The sequence below is a fragment of the Pteropus medius genome, unplaced genomic scaffold, assembly GCF_902729225.1.
Source record: "Pteropus medius unplaced genomic scaffold, Ma_sr-lr_union100, whole genome shotgun sequence".
Taxonomy (NCBI): Eukaryota; Metazoa; Chordata; class Mammalia; order Chiroptera; family Pteropodidae; genus Pteropus; species Pteropus medius.
The window spans coordinates 26,646,025-26,665,220 of NW_024355205.1; the positions used below are offsets into that span (position 1 = coordinate 26,646,025).

Genomic DNA, 19,196 nt, shown 5'->3' on the forward strand with positions numbered 1-19,196 from the left:
ACTACATGGGATCAAAAGCTTTTCCAGGTATTCAACTTTGTTTCCATTTCAATATTTTAAATGTTTTATGTGCATATGGTTATTAAGGAAAAAATTGCAATGTTATTATGACTTTTGGTAGAAATACCAATGGTCTTTGTTTTAAGAAAAGGAAAGAGCATAGACCAAAGATAAACAGGGAATTCTGTGATTGTTTTTTAGTAATCTTGTATAGTGGCATCTTAAATTAGGAGCTCCAATCAAAAGTCATGTTGAAGGTCCATACAAGGAAATTCTATTTTTACTACTGTCTATTTACTAGATAGTAACAATGTAAAGTATTAGAGTATTAACATTACTGTAAGTATATTTCAATTAGAGAAACACAGAATTTAATTAATATCTTACTTCTAAAAGAAATTGTCTTAGTGTTATAGAGAACGTTCCAGAATATCTTGTGCTTTGATAACTAGATATCATCACTATGAACTTTTAAGAGCGAAGGACCCTGCCCAAAGAATTGGAGATCCAACATTTGAGATTGAGAGTCCTTATTGTCTGAGATTAAGGCCTCGAGCCAACTTCCATCTGTCCAAAATTTGTTTATCAAGCTGATGGATGGTGTATGCCCTCACTTCTTCCTTTTTCCCTGCAGAATCCTTTGGAATGCATCCCATTTTTATCATTACCTCTGGCTTGCTCTGAGGAGAGTCGAGATGAAAGCTAAGCCTGTTGATTCTAGTCTCATTAACAACTTGAATAAAAATTTTGAGGGTGAAAGGTTATGGAACATTCAGAACTGAGTAAACCAACTTGAAATAAGTGAAAAGCCAGAAGAATATTATAATGTCCCTCATTGCAGGCAGTTGCTCAGCTCCTGTGTTCTTTACTTTGTATACTTTCTGCTTTTATGGAACACACTTTGCAGAGAACTGGTAAATTCTTAGACCACTTTAAAGAAGAAAAACGGAGCAAAACTCTGCACACAACTAATCTAATACATCTGTTGAAGAGCTTCAGATAGAAATCAAACATCTTTGATCCTGGCCCATTTTTTCATCTTTCAGCTAAACTCCTTCATCTGCAACTTCAAGGTTGTCAAATGTGGTTTCTATCTGGGCCTAACGCTGTGTGTTCCTGCTTCACCAATGGTCCTGCCTCCCTCAGCTTTGGGAACAGTCTTCATATTAGCCCCCTTATCTTCATCTTCATCAGCTTTTCTTTCACATATACAAAACTTATATCTATCAGCTATCTATCTTCTATCTATTATTAATCAGCTATGTCTCTTCTATTATCTATCTATCATCTATCTATCTATCATCTATCTATCTATCTATCTATCTATCTATCTATCTATCTATCTATCTATCATCTATCCATCCATCCATCCATCCATCCATCTATATTTCAATCCTTTGATATGTACTTTATATAGCTATGATAGTTTTTTTTAATCCTTAAGATTGAATTCTGAATACAGGCAAGCAAAAACTGACTTCCCATTTTCATTCTCTCTACTTAATTTTCTTCCTTTTGGCGCAAAAAAAACATTTTAGGATTCTATAACTTAAGATAGCAAAATTTTTAACAATCTATGATAATATTTAAATCAGGCCTCTGTAGAAAAAAATAATAAATTCAACAAAGGACTTATTTGCTTTATATTTTACAGTCCTACAAAAAAAAAAAAAATCATGTTTTTCTCCCTTTCTCCCTTTCTCTCTTTCTTTGTCCTCTTTTTTTCAGTTACCATGTGACTTCCTCTTGCACTCTATATCAAGCTGTTTTAGAGAGTGTTTTGGCATTTTTAAGCGTGTGTACTTTAAATATATTTATTCTCCTCGAAAAACAAATGAAAGAGTATAAAAGGACATTAGGTCACAGTTTAAATAACTTCAAATACTTACCTTGATTTGTAAATTGAACAAAAGAAATACAACTTCTCTTTAATTTTTCTGATTTTTTCTACTTTTTATTATAGAGAAAATTAATTACACAAAAGTAGAGAACAAAGTATAATGAGCCTCTACCTATCACTTTATCAATAAATATCATTTTGCTGGTCTAGTTTCATCTATCTCTGCCTTTTCTATTTTTGATTGAAAATTTAAAGAAAATTCCAGACATATCATTTTACTCCAGTACTTAGGTTTAATTTTTAAAATAAGAGACAATTTAGAAATTTCTACCCTGGTGATGAGATGATCGGACCTTTACGCTGATGTGTTTACTCGAGGCAATACACACCACTGTATTAATAGGCCATTATTCCAACATATCATGTTTCTATGTTAGTGCCTTTTAGATATTATTTTCTCCTATTGCTAAAGGAAAACATCGCTCTGATCTGACAGTTTCCATGAGGTAAATGTCAACAACTTAAAAGGACACTGTAAGTAATTTTGAAAGTTATATTCATAAAACTTCTGGAAATAGGAGTAATATCATCATCATATCTTGGCTTTATTCTTTATACAAATGTCTACAAAGAAAATTGCAGTTTATTCTCTTGTTCTAAGCTTCTGATGAATACTTTTTGTCCATAGATAATCTTGGATAATCGAGAATGTCAGTATGGAGCTTGAACTTATCTTTTTCCTCAGTGTTGACATTTAGCTACTTTTGCAGCTATGGAACTACTAGTCATAATAACAATAAAACTCGCACATAGACACATAATTTGTGTGGATTTTGTGACTGATAGGAATCTATGAGTTTCATTATCCTGGGTGTCTTCTGGTTGTTGGTACACATTTTTAAAAATTAAATTGTCAGTTACTCTAAATTCTTAGAGATTTACTTTTCATTGATCCTCTTCATTGAGAAATAGGGACAGAGCAGTAGAAAAATATTAAAATGGTATAAAATCCAGATTTTAGTTTAAAATGTGATTTTTATTCTTTTAGCTATATAAAATGTCCATCTCTTTAGAAAATCTTATATACTGAAGTTACAATATGAAATCACTTAGTAATAAACTAATTTATCCATCTTGAATTCTACCTCCACCCTTGGAATGGCCATCACCTTCCAAATATCAACAAAACTGACTTTCTCTTATGGTACTGCAAAAATACTCAGATTTTTAAAGAGTTCATATTGGGGGCAAACTAAACAAAAACAGATACTCTTTACAGTGTCTATAAATTACTTGTTAGAAAGAATTCACACAATAACAATGATTCTAATTGGGGTTTTCCTATTTTTTAAAAATAACCTTTTTTTCCTGGTTATAAAATGATATAGTTTGATTTTAGTAGAAAATTTAGAAAATGCATAAAGGCACAAAGAAGAAAATAAAAACAGTCATTTAGCTTATTTTTGTATATATGCATTAAGTGTGAGTGTGTGCGTGTGTACGACTTGGTAGCATAATATGACTTCATTTAATGTTTAAGAGTAGAGAGAGCGCAGGCTTTCAGGTTTGGACGCCTGAGTTTGAATCCTTGCTGAGCCACTTGCTAACTGTCCTAACTCAACCAAGCAGTCCAACTTCTCTATGCCTATTTTCTTATCTATGTCAGAAATAATGATAATATCTATATCATAGTTGTTTTGTCACATTAATTGAATTTATTGACATAAAACACATAGTGGACTTCCAGGAATGTTGGCCATCATTATTTCTATATGAATTACAAGTTTAATTATGTCATAGTCTTTAGTATACTCCTCTGATGGCTGCATTCATATTTATACAATATTCATATATAAATCTTTGTGAACCAAGTTGATTAATTATTTAGCATAAATTCTTAGGAGTAGAAATATCTAGATCCAATAGTTTGACTGTTTTGAGAGTTATTCATTAAATAAAAATATTACCTCACTGGCACAGTTCTAGGAGCTGGGAAAATAATAGTGAGTAAAATAGACGCAGAGGTAAAGTAGTACACAGTCTAAAGAAGGCTCTAATTTTTTTTTTCCAAATAAATTTCTACTTTTTAAAATTTAGAACTATGTTTGGAATGATCTTTTTTTGCTCAGAGATTTATACTGTGAACTTCATATACAAATGTTTTGTGGTTACTGTTACTAAGGTTTATTCCGAGCTATCTACAAGTACCATTTTTTCTCTTATTGGAATTTTATGGTGCATTTTCAAATCAGACCAAGCAAATATCTTACATTACATTTTGTTTTTCAGTTATGTTACTCTTTATTTAACTTTACCGAATTAATTTCTTCAGATGCACTTTAGAATCATGTTATAAGTTCCAAAAATTTGTGAATGGCTAGTGATCAGAGTTTCATTAAAGTTACTCATTAAGATAAAATATACAATTTATGATCGAGTGAAAGAAATTTGCATGCCTCTTGCTTTATTTAAGTCCTCTTTTATGTCTTTGTAGAGTTTTGCATTTTTTTCTTATGTATTTGGTTGGCCCTTACCTATAGAGAGTTTTAAAGACAAACACAATAGTCCTTACCTATTGATTATCCTTTGTATTTTTAACAATTTTAAATTGATACATAGATGTCCTAATATCTAGGACACATGTTTTATTGTAGATTCTACCTTTAATCCTCAAGAAATGTTATTCTTTATTTTGCTTAGTGTTTTTCCATCTTAAATATAATTTTGGCGGACATTATATTTTGTTCCTACTTTTTTCCTACAATTTGTCTGATAAATCTTTGGACATCTTTGAGGAAATGTCATTTTGATTTAGATAGTTCCTTTCTATTTATTATGTTACTGGACTTTATTTTTAAACACATTCTGAAGATATTTCTCTTTTAATAGGAAGGTTTAAATAATGTATTGTTATGATAATGTGTTTGGAAATCTGTCGCCTTATTTTTTGCTTTCTATTCTTTTTTTTCCTTCTTTTCTGATTTTTTTTTCTTTATTTTCTTTGAGTTATGTTACATTCATCCTCCTTGCATAAAGAGACATTTTTGGATATTTGTTTCTAAGAAATATCTTTTATCTATATTATCAGTTCAAGAATAAAATGATGTCCTTTGATAACTTCTAATATTAGAAATTTCTATCCTATTATAAGTTTGTTAATATGACATATGGTTTTAGACTTGAATTATTATTAAAATATTTTCTACTCTTTAACTACTATTTTTATATTTCCAGTTAATTTTGAAACCATATTTTCAACAACTATTTACATTTAGCTATAGGTTTAACTGGTTTCAAAGCTTAGTAAAAATTTTGTATTTTTAATTCATTAGTCTTTAAGCAGAATGTAGTACATCCATGTGTATAGAACATCCTCTCCTCTGAAAAATAGGAGGAAAAAATTCTTGGACTCATCTATGATTGATTTTTCCCCTTTCATGTCTATGTCCATCTGCAAATCTCAAAATCTTGAATGGCAGAGTTTGACCTCTTTTTATGATCCCCATTGCTATCACCCGAGTTCAGCCCACCATTATCATTTACTGCAATCATTACAATAGTATCCTATCTGGTTCTCTTCCAGGTTAAAATGTTAAATCACACCATGTCTCTTTTCTGCTCAACTCCCTCCCTGGCTCCTCATCTTACTAAGAGCAAATCGCAAACATACTTCCTGCTCTTATGGAACAAACACTCTGCCCTCCACTGCTCTTCTCTCCTTATAGCTCCGGCCATACTGGTCTTTTGCTGTCCCCTCCAAGAAATAGAATTTATTCCTGCTTTTGGTAGTCATCTTTTTATTATAATCCCATCCTTCGGCGAGCTGTCCCCTTGCATGGCTCTGGTTTCTAACCCAAAATCTCCTCACTAAAGAAACTTTCCTGGATTATTCTACATAAAATTGTACTCCACCTCTTTCCCATCCCAGGAAGTAAATTGTTCTGTACCTTCACTTAACTGACATTTGCAATGACACCTACGGCTCTTGAGATTATCATGCTAAACAAAACATGTTAGACAGAATAAGTTTCACTTATATGTGGAATATAAAACTGAAAGCAACAACCGAAAACAAGGCAAATAAACAAAAACTCATAGATACAGACAGCAGTTTAGTGGTTATCAGAGGGAAGGGAGGAAGTGGGATAGGTAGATAAGGGTAAAGGGGGTCAAATATATGGATGGTGAAGGAGGGAGATTTGACTTTGGGTGGTGAACACACAACACAATATGCATATGATGTATTATTGAATTATATACTTGACACCTATATAATTTTATTAACCAATGTCACCCTAATAAGTTTAATTTAAAAAGCAGCGGAACATAAAACAATAGTAATCCTAGAGAAAAAGGAACCATCATAGCTAACAAAAAATGCTAAATTACAAATAAGTAATTGTATAATAATTATAGAAATTTAGCCTTAAATAAAAGCTATGTGATTCATGGAAGACTGCAAGGAAAAGTTCAGGTTTCTGAATTACGGCGACAAGGACAAATTGAACAAAGAGCATATTAGGAACTTCCAAGACTGAGACCAAATGCAGACGAGTGGAGTAAGTAGGCATTCTATATAGTTCTTTATTTCTGTATTCTTCTGAATTGCCATGTTCACAACTTACTGAATTTTATGTTCCACTGCTGTTAAGAGAAGGTACAAAACATTTATTAGCTGGGAAAACTTGATGAGTTAGAGCATCTCCTATGTTTTACTGTTTCTATTTCTGTTAATCCCGTTAGAACTCATTCATGTCACATAAGTAAGTGCGTGGCAGAATAGACTACACTTTATATTGGGGTAGCTATGGTCAATTTCTTTGATAGATTTAGCATCTCCAATCTTTATATCAATATATACATATTTACTTTCATCTGGAAGACCAATGAGATTAGCAAATTGTAGCTGCTCTTTATTATTCCTAAATCACATAAAGACCTACAGTGCCCCCTTCTAGGTGACAAATTAAACAAAGAGAAAAAGTTGGGAAGGATTTTTCCCAATTTTGTCATGAAAGCTCTGATCCAATATTGTGCTTGTGTGGTGGTTATTGAAATACTAGAGAAAGAAAGTGCTCATCGAGTTCTTTGAAAATTAGGTATGTAAATTCATACACAATGTCATGCCAGCTCATCATTTATACCTGTAACATGAGGGAGCACAAAATCGTTCTTCCTTTTAAGCAGGTATCAAGTCAAGCTCACAGAACCAGATGTGTGTTTTGAACTAAACTCTCTTTGCTGCCAAAATAGAGTATTTTAAACTGCTCAGTTTATTGATAAAAGAAAAATCTCACCAGCAGAGGGCTGAAAAAAGTAATGTGGTAACTTAGAAAGCTATTGACATTGAGACACAGAAAATGGTGGAAAATCTTTGGACTCCTTTTATCTCTTTGTGTCCTGAAATTGTTTCTGTGCTTACTATGTTAAATCAATGTGTGCCTTTTAAAAGGAAAAAAAGAAAAAAAAAAAAACTCATCATTGAATTAAGCAAGATCTGAAAATGACTTTTTATATTATGGGTTATCATATTAGATGCATTTATCTCATTTTGTCAAATAGCTTTAATAATAATTGAGGATAAGGGCATTTCTTGTGCATGCACCTCCTCCATGTTGCTTACTGTGTACCATAGTAATGTAGACAAATAAGTAATTGTGTTAGAGATTGTTGGTGCAGAGAGCACATTAAGCCATTAAATTCCATGGCCAAGTTCAATGTTTAACTGAATTTTGTAAGACCAGGACTAGCTCCCACCATGTGAGATTTGACTTTTCCTTTTTGGTCCAGTGGCCCTGTATGTAGTAAAACACTTAACCAGAGACCAACAGGACACTCCCCTCTCCTGCCCCAATCTCTGATGGACACACTTGGCTCCTGAGCATCTTACATTCAATTGCTCAGGACAAGAACCCTTGGAGTAATTCTGAGGGCAAATTATAAATTATCTTTGGAATCTGAAACTAGCATGCATAGAATTACTTGAGAAAACTATTCTAAGATGGGTAACAAAAGGGTGAAAATGTAAAGCTGGAAACGTCTGTGGTTAACCACATAATTCAAGTGTTCTAGTAAATAAACTATTTCCTGAGAGAAACATACTTTAGAAGCAGTCTGTACTTTTAAAATACCATTTAGTATTTAAAATATAGTGACTTACAAAAGGCTACCCAGAGTAGCCTGGGTGTTCTAGGGTTTTTTCTCCGATATACTTCAGGTATACCTGAAGAGCAAGTGGAATACTTGGAGGGTTTGGCTCACCATATGCCTGTGCTAAATGTAATTTATTTTCTACTCAGTAGCTTAAATACACAATTTTAGTTATGTGATATAATGGAGGAAGAGAAACAAATTCAAAATGCTTCCAGAACCCCACCTTTTTTCATTTAAGGTATAGTATATATCAGAAGTCAGCAAACTACACTCATAGAACAAATTTGGCCCACTGTCTGTGTTTGTAAATAAAGTTTTATTAGAATATTTCCATGTTCATTCAGTTATGTATTGCCTATGGCTATTTTCATGCTACAATAGCACAGTTGACTAGTCGTGATGGAGATGGTATGGGCCACAAATCTGAAAATGTTTACTATCTGGTTCATTACAGAAAAAGTTTGCCAATCACTAGTATATATTATTATACATTAGTAACAAACCTATCTATCACCAAATATACCAGAGATTCCTTTCTTTGTAACAATCACATAATCCAGGATACATAAAACACATTTCATTAGAATGAAATCTTATTTCCAAAGAATTTAAGAAAATATTCATTTCTTCAAATTCAGTATTTGGGTCTCAGATTTCCTTCCTAGAAATTAAATCCCACTTAAAAAAATATACACACACATTCAAAAAGTGTTCTTTTATTATTCCTAGTAACATATATTGTATAAATACTCTATTTTTATATGCCTTTTTACAATCACGATATAACTTAAAAGTTTAATCATTAGAAAGAAATGTATAAAAATAAATATGTTATTATAGGCATTTATTACATACTACGGCCCTTCTTAGAAGGAACACACAAACCAATACTTATAAAGTACGTATAACTTATAGTAACATATTTTACTATATACATATGGAAAGTCATTCTCTTTCATAGTAGAAGAGCTGAACAGACATTCACCAGGATATGACTGTTGGATCGGCTGCTGGGGATGGACCTGCTACCCCTCAGTAGCCTCCCCACCATGATACAAATGATCTCACTGTCCCCAAACACTGGGGATCAGGTTCTGCACACCCCATTTTTATTCTGGCGTTACATTTTTTTTTTTTTGCGTGACCTTGCTGACTTTCTCGAGACCCAAACTGTTTTTTTTCAAATCCATATTCTCAAAGTAGGCTTACACAAGAAGGAAAGAAAGGTAGGAGGTCCCAAACTTGTGCCTCCTCTAGTTTTTACTAGCACCTGATACACTGCTGCTTTTTTTTCCCCCTTGTAGACTTAACACATTTTTACAAATACACGCAATTGTTTCTTTGTCAAAATGAGTTCACAAATAAAGACACAAGAATGGCACTAAAAGATAAAGATGGGGTCCTTTGAGTCATGTGACATTACTAAACATTTCTGTCACGGTGGACACATTCTTGAATTTGTAACTCTCGGTACAAAAGATGACATAAACCTCTAAAACCATAGCAGCCAGGAACAGTGCTGGTTGAAGCTGTGTACTCCTTTCTCCCTTCACTGTTAGTGAGGTAAAGTAAGCCACGCCTTAAACTAAAAAGCTCATTTTTCTCCTGCTTTGCATTTCCCAATCCCCACGATACAAAGCATTTTTAATCAGTACCAGGAAACAGGGATTGTAATATTTCTTAAACTTACTTCGAAAATTATTTATATATTTTTAAAAACATGTCATAATGTATTTTAAAAACATGTCGAGATGTAACAAAAGGAAAAAATAATAATGCCCGGGGGAGGGGGGCTTTATCATGCTATATCTTTCCTCAGAGATTAATAATCTTTTTAACTATCCTATCAAATTTGTAACTGGCAGGATATTCTGATCATCTACTTTTCTACCTACCGCTGCACTCCGATCTCCAATGAGGTACCACTGGATCGATCCCTCCAGCCTTCTGGATTTCAGCGCCTCAGCCCTCTCTCACCTCATCTTTCTCTCAACACCGACCCTGCTTAACTGCATTCTGCCATCGTGCAAAAGTCTATGTAATGTTTGGGCTTCTTTAAAGGATCGCAGCTCTCATGAGCCAACACCCCCCCATCATGGGACAGACACTGCAAGGTTCTCTTTTTGTAACCCTTCCCACAAGTCTTGGAACATGGCGACCAATCCCCCAGCTGCCAGTGGGGGCAGGGCAGATCCGCACAAGGTCTGCTGCTGGCTGGCTTCACTTCCTTCGCACACTCGGAAGCAGGCTGCCCGTTGAGGTCTCGGCACTCCACCAGTCTTCTCTGCAAGCCCAGTCCACACGACTTGGAACATTCGCCCCACTCTTCGATGACCCATTCTGAGAAAGTAGGGATGGCATTGAAAGATTCCTTCTTCTTCTTCACAAAGTAGGTGTACTTAATTTTAGGTCGCAGGGCATTGCCCACGGTGAGGACCTGGAAGGTCAAGGGCTCTTTGAGAGGGCTAAAGCTGCGGATTCTCTCCAGCGTTGCAGAGGAGCCACTGTACCGCAAGATGGTGCCTTTGTACGTAATGTCTTGTTCTAAAGTGGACAAAGTGTAGTTGCCATTCAAGATATATGTGCCATCGGCAGCTTTGATGGCAAGGAAGCTTCCAGTATTTCTGGAACCCCTCTGATTCCGGTGTTTCACTTCAATGTTTGTGGCCCCAGCTGGAATTGTGACAATATCATGATATCCAGGTCTGCAGGCAAGAAAAACAGATATAAAATCTCTCATTCACTGGCTAATAATATAACTTAGCTTGAAAACCATGCTAATCATGCAGAACATAATTTTTGCCAGACCTGTAAAAAGTTACATCTAAATGATATGATCTTTGGTAGTACAGCATTTTAAAACTTACTTGACACTAGTAACTGATCCTGATATTTTCTTGCATGTAGATCCATTTCCTCCACAAATACCACATTTATCAAACTTCTTTTTGGAGTCTATGATGCGATCACACCCAGCTTTTACACACTGTCCTTGCACACAGACAGAGGTGGAATCTGGGCTACATGGAGTGCCATCTACCACCTGAAAAAGGAAGAATATGCTTCTGGTGTCACACATTAACAAGGGAAGAGCTGATGCTGTAACTATAAAAGTTTCCCTCATTAACATTACATGTCTGCTTTCCTGACCACTGTAATAAAATAGTACTCTATCCATGTCACACACTACCCTTCTCTTTGTCTTTTTTTTCCCATAATACATATAGATATCAGAAAAATTACAGATTTCTAAAATTATTTGTTTATTAACCTACCTCACTTCTAGCTAAGGTCAATGAAAGCAGAGGTTTTTTTTTTTTTTGGTCAATTTTTCTACTGCTGTATCCTCAGTGCCCAGAATAACACTTGGCTGAATAAATCACTTGTTAAATGTTGACTCTGCAACTGGGGAATATTTTGATAGCCTACGATGATAATGACACATGACGATCTCAACCAAATTCAGTTTCATTTTCTACCTCAGAGCAAAGTGGTGTTTCTACTAGTTCAACAGACGTCCTTAAACACAAGAGGTATCAATGCTCAGGCTTCCATTTTAATGTCTATTTGCACATGCTACTACTAGTCACCCAGTAACAAGTACTTTGGACTATGCCTAGGCTATTTTGCAAAACCACTGGTTGGTTGCCATGTTAATATATAATTTATCTAACCAGTAGTAAAGGGCTCTTCTTCATTTATAAGAGAAATAATAAGTAATTGCAAGAATTCTAAGTGCTGGATTGAAGCTTCATTCACAAATGAAACAAACAAACAAACAAACAAACAAAAAACTCAAAGCTAGCAGTTGCTAAGGTAACTGGAAGAAAAAGAATTCTAATTTGAAACCGAACATGCTAATATGCAAATTAAAGGAAGTGCATCATAGGCTGCTTGAAAATGTAGTATAAGCCAAAGCCTTGGCTCTTAGGCAAAAAGTTAGGTTGAACAATAACTACCTTGGGCTGCAAAACAAAGAAGTAGCCGATGCTTTTGGCTTGACAGATGAGCTTGCACCTGTCCTTCGGTGAGACTCCGGCATACTTGGGTGTCCACTCCATCGCGGGCCCACTCCCGAAGGAAGCTTTGGAGAACTCATTGTGAGCCTCACATTGCTCCTCTCTAAAGGTTTTTCCTGGAAAGAGAATGATATGATGTTATCCGGATCCATCCCTAACCATCTCCCCGTGGACACGTCTTTTTCACGCCCTGTCTACTCACCATTATTATCTGGACAGTCCTCAATGTTACATGACTTGTAGCGCACACGCTTGCCTTCACAGTACTTCCCTCCGTTCTTTGGGACTGGGTTGTCACATTCCCTCATTGTATACTGAACTCCTCCACCACAGGTTCTCGAACAGTCTCCCCAGGGTCCCCATGACCCCCAGCTTCCATGAACGGGAGTCTAAATGGGGACACACATCATCAGCGTTAGAATTCTCTACAGAACCCACCCTTTTTAGGAAATAAAAGAAGTACGAGACAAAGAATCAATTATAAAAATAATCTATCTTGTGCCCCTCTCAAGGACAGATAGGAGTGTTTAACGTGTTATCAGACTCATCAGGGTCACTGCATTCGATTCCGAATTGTGCACATTTGTCGCAGTGGAAAACTCACATCAAAATGCTTCATGTCTGTCTTGTTCTCACACTTGCCGTGGACACACCATTTCCCTTCTTTACAGCTGGTGCCGTCTGCCCAAGGGAAGTGCCTGGTTTGGCACACTGGCATTCCGCCCGAGGTGCCGGTGCACCAGAGGGTTGTGCATATGCTGGCTGCGTCTGGGCAGTGTTTGGACTCCTGTCCAAACGTAAGCTGGCACTGCTTGTTCGCATCATACAAGGTCCCAGGAAGGTCAGAGGGGAGTTGTATGGGGCTCTGAGGCTTGTCCAGTAAACATTCTCCTGCAAAGAAAAATGCCAACCAATATTAATAAAATGATAAATGAAAGCATGCAGAGGGTAGATCGGTTTCAGAAAATACTTATCACAAGAGATAATATAGTGCAAAGTGAAAGCTGTAGAACTTTGGGGGAAGATGCCAGAGAGATATAAATTAAGATATGATCCCCAATGGGGATATTTCTGCATTAACAATGAGAGGAAATTATTGTTCTGCTAAAAATTCAAATTAATTTAAGTCAGGAGTGACTTGGCCAGAAGCACTACCTTTCACTGGAGTTAATATCTAAAAATGTATGTTCTTGGCAGTGAAAGTAATTTTGGAGGGAAGATAAAAAGAATGAAAAAAAAAGAAAAAAGCTGGTTTAATTAGAACTCTACACGTGGGCAGTTGGATGCCATCTAGAAGAAGTAGCTGGAGAGTCTTACCATGACCATTATCCAGAAACGAGGTGATCATGTAGGCACTGCAGGGAGACCACGGCTGGTTGTGGTCCAAACTGGAAAGCATTGACGCCATCATGTGGGAATCCTTGTTGACACCATTAATGTTGACACACTGCTTTGCATCATCGTGTGGCATGTTAAACACATGGCCTAAGAAGCAATGCCAAACCCACGTTAAAATATAGGTCATTTGCAGCATGGTATTTCTAACGAGAATTCAGTTGTCTCAAAGTGATATTTCTAGGGGGAAATATATATTTTGTGGAGACATTGTCTACTTTTCGCAGGTTGTAAACAAAACATATAAATTTATTTCCAAATGTCTATAGCTCCAACTATCTTACTTTGTATTCTAATAAAGATAATCACGTTTAGAATAGTTGAAAAGTATTTTCTGTAGTTTCTAAGAAGCCCAGGCACTTAAAATAGCAATATAATCTGCAGACTCTCCCTTTCATATTAATATATTATTTATTATTTTGAATTCATAAATCGGGCTTAACCCTTACTCTGAAACAGACTTACCTAATTCATGAGCTGTGGTGAAGGCAGCTTGTAAGCCATCATCTTCTATGACTGAGCAGCTTCGGCTGGGATCACATATAGTTCCAACATCAGCCATCCCAAGAGTATCACATGTCTGGGTCCCACACAGGTCCTATAAGGAGCAAAGGCGTATCATTATAAATAGGGACAGAGCATGAACTTTGAGATCTTTTGGGGTAGGGTGTATCTTCACATATGTTTTGGAGCATCTACATTCATTGTCGTCAAGCTGTCCTTTTAGGAATACTCTGTGTGAAGTTAATCAAGATTTTTCCTAATGTTATTCAAACAGGACTATGAAAGTTGAGATATTAAAATTACAGAAGAAATAAGGAGATTGACCATGCTAGCCAACTAAAAAAATTGTTAAGTGCCCAAAATTGGTGAAATGCCTTACAGACATTTGTTACAAAGCTGACTACATCCAGAGGACCTTATTATAATCGGTACTGTCTTTCTCTCACCTGTCTGGTGTAAAGAATCGCTGTGTCATAGTGCTCAGCATCTCGGTCACTGGGTGGATTATGCTGCTTTTGCCAGCTGCAGAAGTTCCTCAGAGTAAGGGCAGCGTTGGAGGTCACTTCTGGCCCTTTCTGTTCATCATAGATGACCAGGATCTTCACTACCACCAGGCTAATTGAATTCCGAATGCTGGGGTGTTTATACAGCCTGGCAGCCACAGAGAACAAGGTGAGAAGGTAATGCTTTAGGTCACTACCGTGGAACTCTGCCATGGAATGGTCGGCCACAAGCATGGTTTCCACATAACGGGGGCTGGACACAAATCGCTTCTTTCTTATGCTTCCACTTCCTGTAAAGGAACAAGAAAGATAGTTTGCTTGGAGCAGTCTAGCCAAGAATAGTTACCTTTTCCAGAGTATATAAGGAAAGCCTAACCAGTCAAAGCAAATAAAACAAAAATACACCTGGGACAACAGTAACAAAAATATTTGCATCTCTTTTCACTGAAAAAGTTATTTAAAATTTTTTCTCCTTTACTTGAAATAAAAAAGCCACGTGCTTCTCTGAAGTCAGGCTTTTTATTTATTTTTATTTTATTTTTTTGGCGAGCAAGATTTTTTCTTGTCTTCTTTGAAATCCTACAATCAGAACAAGACCGTATGCGTATCATCCTACCCAGCTGTAGTAAAAACTTGGAGAAAGGGCAGCAGGCAGAGCGCCTTGAGTCACTCTTTCACAGGCCAGGGCTCGAATCCTGAATGAGATCATCCAGCTCCACGTGGAAGGCCCAGGGCAGGGCTGGGGCCTCTGCCAAGGGGCGGGACCTAAAGGAATCTCAGCCTGCACTGCTCTGCTCTCTCATTCCAGGGGTCCCTGGGGGTGCATCGCTCCTGCCAAACCCAGGCACAAAGACCACCCACTCTGCCCAGCAGTCTATTGCCCCGCTCCTGCAGCCCTAGGGAAATAAGTTCCTGCTTTGGGCCACTGTTGATTATTTAGAAAAGAGCCCTTGGACTCCTGAGATCCGGGGCCCAGGGAACTCCTGAACTGGGTTGTAACCTTATAACTGCTTCAAGGAGCAGTTGTACAGCGGAAAGTGGAGACCTCTATAACAAGACATGCAAGCAAATTAAAGAAGAAAAAAAAAGGCACCAAAGTGAGAGAATAACAAGAACTGGACAGTAAGCACTGCACGCAACAGAGATGGGAAGGCGTAGCAGGAAGGATCAGCAGTAACTAACACTGAACAGTGCTTGAAAGCAGTTATGGCCGCGAGAGGGAGCGCAAACTGGGAGGCCGGGTGGGCGGTGCGGAGAGGCGGGGCAAGCTGGGCAGAGACCTCCCAAGCAGGTTCTGTAGAAGGGCCCCGCTGCCGCCAGCCGGTCGGGGTCAGCCTCTTAAATGGAGAAGGGGACAGAGGCCAGCCGAACAGAGATCCTAGCGCAGCGATGTAGGATCCCGGGCTGCACATTCTGAGAGGTCGCCATCGTTCCTCTGCCCTGCATCCCCGCGCCCTCCTGCGCACAGAGTGCGCGCACAGGCCGTGGTCACAAAACTCGTGCAAAGTTTCAACGCCACCAAAGAACACATGCACAATCATAAAAAAAAAAAAAAAAAATTAACAGGATAGAAAGAAGTCGCACACACCCACACGAGACTAAAGTGGAATGAGTTGGATTTCCAACTCTTCCTTCCTGGTCCAAATGCTTCGCCTTAGTCAGCAGAAAATCATTGATTTGTCTGTTCTGTTACGACCATTCATTATTTAGGCAAACAGAATTAAGTGTAATTAAGTGTTCTAGCAGGAGATCTCAAGTCTCATCTCTCCACACCAGGTCTCCTTGTCTGAAAACAGCAATGTACCCTTAAGTCGCGTCACAGACGTAAAGAGCGGGGAGGAGGATGAATGGAGAGACAAGTGAGAGTAACTCTTCTGCGACTGTTACCTGTTGGCTGCCCCGCGCGCTGCGGCGCTGGGTCCCTCCGCCGCCACTGAGCCTCGGCGTCCTCGTCCTCTGGCCCTGCGCCCCTCGCGAGCCGAGTCTCGTCGTCCATAACCCCGCACTTAGCGCCGCCGCCTCCCCGCCGCCTCCGCCGCAGGAGATGGAACTGGGACTGCGTCGGTGGCTCCTCCCCGGTGGCGGCGGCGGGGGCGAGGCGCACGGTGGCCGCCGCAGGCGCGGGCTGGATGAAGTACTCCTCGCCCTTCAGGTAGAAGGCGCCGCGCACGCCCTCGCAGAGGCTGAGAGCCGCGGCTGAGCCGGGGTCGTGATTCACAGTGCCGGAGTAGAAGCAGTGAGCCAGGTCACCCACGGGGTCCGGACCCGGCGCGTTGAGCCCTGGTTTGCGCCCCATGGTCTGGAGAGTGAAGCCGGGCGCCAAGAAGCCACGGTCCGGCTGCAGCTCCAGGCTCAGCTGCTGGCCGAAGGCGTCCAGGCGGAGGTGCGCGGTCCTGAGTCCCGAAGCGCGCTCCACTGTTGGGAACACCAGTTCCTCATCCTCCTCGGCGGGGCGCCCCTGCGCGCCGGGCGCAACCAGCAGTGCTGCGGCCGCCGCGAACAGCAGCACCCGCGCAGGCTGCGAGCCCCGAGACCGCCACGCCAGCTCGGTGTTCCCCATGTCGCCGCCTGCCGTACGCCTTCAGAACCCCGCGGAGACTGCTAGCTGCACCCGAGCGCCGGGAGGCACCGCGCGCTGCAGCGCAAGGAGCGAGAAGGCTATTGTTTGGGTCGGGAATGCAGAGCCTCGTTGGCCTCGCTCTGGATGGTTAAAGCTAACGATTACTATTATTCTTTGAAAAAACGCGCAGAGCCGCCGCAGACAGGGCTCCCGGAGTCTCTTGGGAGGAGGCGCTGCAGTTCTGCCTGCGAGCGGGAAGTTTTTCTTCCAGCGCAGAGTTGGAAGGAACGCGCTGCAGGCGCTGGAGGGGTGGATGCTGCGGGGACAAGAAGCGCCCTGGGACGCCTCCGGGGCGGGTGGCACCGGGCAAGGGAGGATCGATGCCTGGAGCCCCTCTTCAGCCTCCGCCTTGACCACGGTGCTGTTCGCTCTGCGCAGGGCTCTGTCCTCTCGGTCGTACTGCGCGACCTGGTTTTGGAGTGGACCTAGGCTCGGAGCGGCTTTCCAGCGAGTGCAAGAATCAGGCACCCGAGGCCGCTCTTTTATATTAGCGTCTCCACCTCCTCCCCCTCTTCCTCCTCCCTCTTGGCCGCTTTCCCGTTCCTAAAACACCGCCCCCTAAAGTCGGTGCTAGACCGCTCGCAGCGCTGCGGGCCCCGGGCGGGGGGAGGGGATGACCTCGTCTCTGGCTCAGCGCCAAGGGCTCGTCAATCTGGGGACGGAAGACGCAGGAGGGGCGCTGTGTCCAACATTTTGTACGTCCGGGGTTGCTGCTGGGAGAGGGTACTCACTTCCACTGCGTCTTCCCGCAGGCTGGTTTCCCGGACCACCTCCCTTCCCGCCGCCCCTCTGGTGCAGGAGCGCAGTTTGCGCGTTAGGCTGCAGTTCCCAGAAGGGGCGGTCAGGGTGGAAAGCTGAGTCCCTTCTCCAATATTTCCCTGAGCCTCCTTCCTTTCAACCCTCCACACTCTGCAGCCCCCTAGACCCCAGGTCTGGGAGGTGAAGCAGGGCTGCCCTTTCTAGAAAAATATCCTACCCCACTTCTCCATCTCCTTAACCTGCCACCGGCCGGTTTGCTGCAGTGCGCTCTCTTCGCCCCAACTTTTCTCGGAGAAAGCCTGGTTGGCCCAGCGCCTCCCCTAGAAAGCATACTGGGGTGAGGGGGCCAGGAGACAACTTCCCAGGCTCTGGATTTTAAAAGGCGTGTGCATTGACCTTCACCCCTACACTTTCCACCATCACCCCACCCCCCTCTCCCGCCTTAGAGTCTTCTCTGTGGGGACCGGTTCATACTTCCGGAATAGGTGATCTGGAAAGTAGTTCAATTCCCTAGAGCTTAGGAAGGGAATTGCGCTTTCTTTTCATTCGGGGAAAAAAATCTACCAGCACCCCCTCCCAGCCTGCCTTCGTCAATCTCATAGCGGCCAGGCAGGCAGCAACGTCAGGGAACCCAGCTTTTCCACCCAGGGGCCAGCGGCATTGCTGGGGCTAGAAAGTGTGCAGAGGGAAAATTAAGAAATCGGCCTCTTTCCGCACCCCTCCCTCCTCTTCCCATCAGGGAAGGAAAAGGCTGCATCCGTATTATAAGAGCGAGCAAAGCTGAGCCTTTCCACCTTTAGGTCCCTAAGAAAAAGCTGAGCAACTCTTTCATCGAAAAAGAGGGAGGGGCTCAATGACACAGAGGAAGGATATGTTTCATAATGCCTCCACAGGCGGAAAACCACAGGGACAATGGTGAGAACTACTGCCGAATCCGCGGGCAGACCTGAGTCCCTCACGTTCGCGCCCTCCACTTCCTGGCCTTCCCGGGTCTCCTGCGTCCCGACACCCCCGCCCCTCAATTTTCACCAAGTTTTATCTCGTTCCTTTCCTCACCCCTTCGCAGATCTTCCCAACTTTATTCTGTCCCAGCCAGAAGCGTCCCCTTCAGTCCTCCAACACGGCCCTCTTCCAATATTTGCTTTCGGAATACTTTCCAACATCTTTTTCTTTCGGGGTTCTAGATTGCCTACTTAAAAAATAAAACCCGAAACCTTGCTTCCCACTCTTTAGGGAAGATCAAGTGAGAAGGAGTGGCACAGAGAAGCAAAAACGCTTTACTCTTAAAAGGGCTTAATAACAACCCCTGGTTTCCACTAGTTTAGGAATGGATGCTTTCTTAAGGGCAATTTTGTTTTTCTAAGGCTAGTGTCAGAGTTAAACGCTGAATGATCAACCCAGGA

At 40.6% G+C, this 19,196-nt stretch overlaps 1 protein-coding gene across 1 annotated transcript; it reads right to left on the minus strand.

The window, feature by feature from the left end:
- Window positions 1-9,722: 9,722 nt before the first annotated feature.
- On the minus strand, window positions 9,723-17,499 carry ADAMTS1 (ADAM metallopeptidase with thrombospondin type 1 motif 1). The gene is made up of 9 exons (XM_039857342.1): window positions 16,302-17,499; window positions 14,358-14,704; window positions 13,873-14,005; window positions 13,330-13,497; window positions 12,617-12,903; window positions 12,215-12,401; window positions 11,953-12,128; window positions 10,861-11,036; window positions 9,723-10,698 (listed from the first exon to the last, which is right to left on the minus strand). Exons 1-9 carry the CDS (start codon window positions 16,972-16,974, stop codon window positions 9,999-10,001), a joined length of 2,847 nt encoding a protein of 948 aa, XP_039713276.1. The 5' UTR covers window positions 16,975-17,499; the 3' UTR covers window positions 9,723-9,998.
- Window positions 17,500-19,196: the final 1,697 nt, after the last annotated feature.